This window comes from Antrostomus carolinensis, unplaced genomic scaffold, assembly GCF_000700745.2.
Source record: "Antrostomus carolinensis isolate BGI_N321 unplaced genomic scaffold, ASM70074v2 scaffold34735, whole genome shotgun sequence".
In the NCBI taxonomy this organism is placed as follows: Eukaryota; Metazoa; Chordata; class Aves; order Caprimulgiformes; family Caprimulgidae; genus Antrostomus; species Antrostomus carolinensis.
In genome coordinates, this window is record NW_010316295.1 from 787 (window position 1) to 1,020 (window position 234).

Here is a 234-nt window from a genome sequence, read left to right on the forward strand (position 1 = left end):
GGAGCTGGGTCTCTTCACACTGCACATCCTGGCTGCAGAGCGCACCGACACTGGCTTCTACACCTGCAAGGCGGTCAACGAGTACGGCACCAAGCAGTGTGAGGCCAAGCTGGAGGTCAGAGGTAAAGCTCCCTGAGCGTGTCCCCCCCGGCCCTGAGGGGTCAGCTGGCCCCAGTGCCCTGCATGAGCTGTGTGGGGAAGGGGACACTGCAGACCCCGCCTTGGCGGTGCTGC

The 234-nt window shown here is 65.0% G+C and overlaps 1 protein-coding gene across 1 annotated transcript in view; it reads left to right on the top strand.

Moving 5' to 3' along the window:
• Positions 1–122, top strand: part of SPEG (striated muscle enriched protein kinase) — a gene marked incomplete at both ends in the record, with an annotated part of 466 nt that extends 344 nt beyond the window's left edge. Inside the window, one exon of the mRNA XM_029085020.1 lies at positions 5–122. Within this exon, the coding sequence (XP_028940853.1) occupies positions 5–122 (118 nt within the window). The remainder of the gene's footprint in view (positions 1–4) is intronic.
• Positions 123–234: the final 112 nt, after the last annotated feature.